Source organism: Rhincodon typus, unplaced genomic scaffold, assembly GCF_021869965.1.
Source record: "Rhincodon typus isolate 14 unplaced genomic scaffold, sRhiTyp1.1 hic_rhity00010552, whole genome shotgun sequence".
Classification (NCBI taxonomy): domain Eukaryota; kingdom Metazoa; phylum Chordata; class Chondrichthyes; order Orectolobiformes; family Rhincodontidae; genus Rhincodon; species Rhincodon typus.
In genome coordinates, this window is record NW_025976190.1 from 2173 (window position 1) to 2566 (window position 394).

At 54.6% G+C, this 394-nt stretch overlaps 1 protein-coding gene across 1 annotated transcript in view; it reads right to left on the minus strand.

The window, feature by feature from the left end:
• LOC125482452 (serine/threonine-protein kinase 36-like) overlaps nt 1–394 on the minus strand; it is a gene marked incomplete at its 3' end in the record, with an annotated part of 5088 nt that overhangs the window by 2166 nt on the left and 2528 nt on the right. Inside the window, exon 4 of the mRNA XM_048594528.1 lies at nt 109–256. Within this exon, the coding sequence (XP_048450485.1) occupies nt 109–256 (148 nt within the window). The remainder of the gene's footprint in view (nt 1–108; nt 257–394) is intronic.

The window sequence follows — 394 nt, forward strand, 5'->3', positions numbered from 1 at the left end:
GGGGGGACAGTGTAGAGGGAGCTTTACTCTGTATCTAACCCCGTGCTGGCCCTGTCCCTGGGAGTGTTTGACGAGGAACAGTGTTGGAAACGGAGCTGTGATACTGACCTGTGATCCAGATGTTTGAGGAAGCTTTCAGACAATAGTTGGCCAAGTGTTGCAGGGATTACACTGTGTGGGCTGGCCAGGAGCTGCAGAGACTGGTGTGGGGCTGCAGAGAAGACCACAGTAGCTAGTCCCAGGAAGGTCACAATACCTGGTGGGGAGGGAGAGAGAGAGAGAGGAGTGTGTGAGTGAGACAGAACGAGTGACAGCACTCGAGACAAGGCTGGTGTGAATGGGATGCGAGTGAGAGAGTGGGTGACAGATGGAGGGAGAAGTGGCTGAGAGAGAA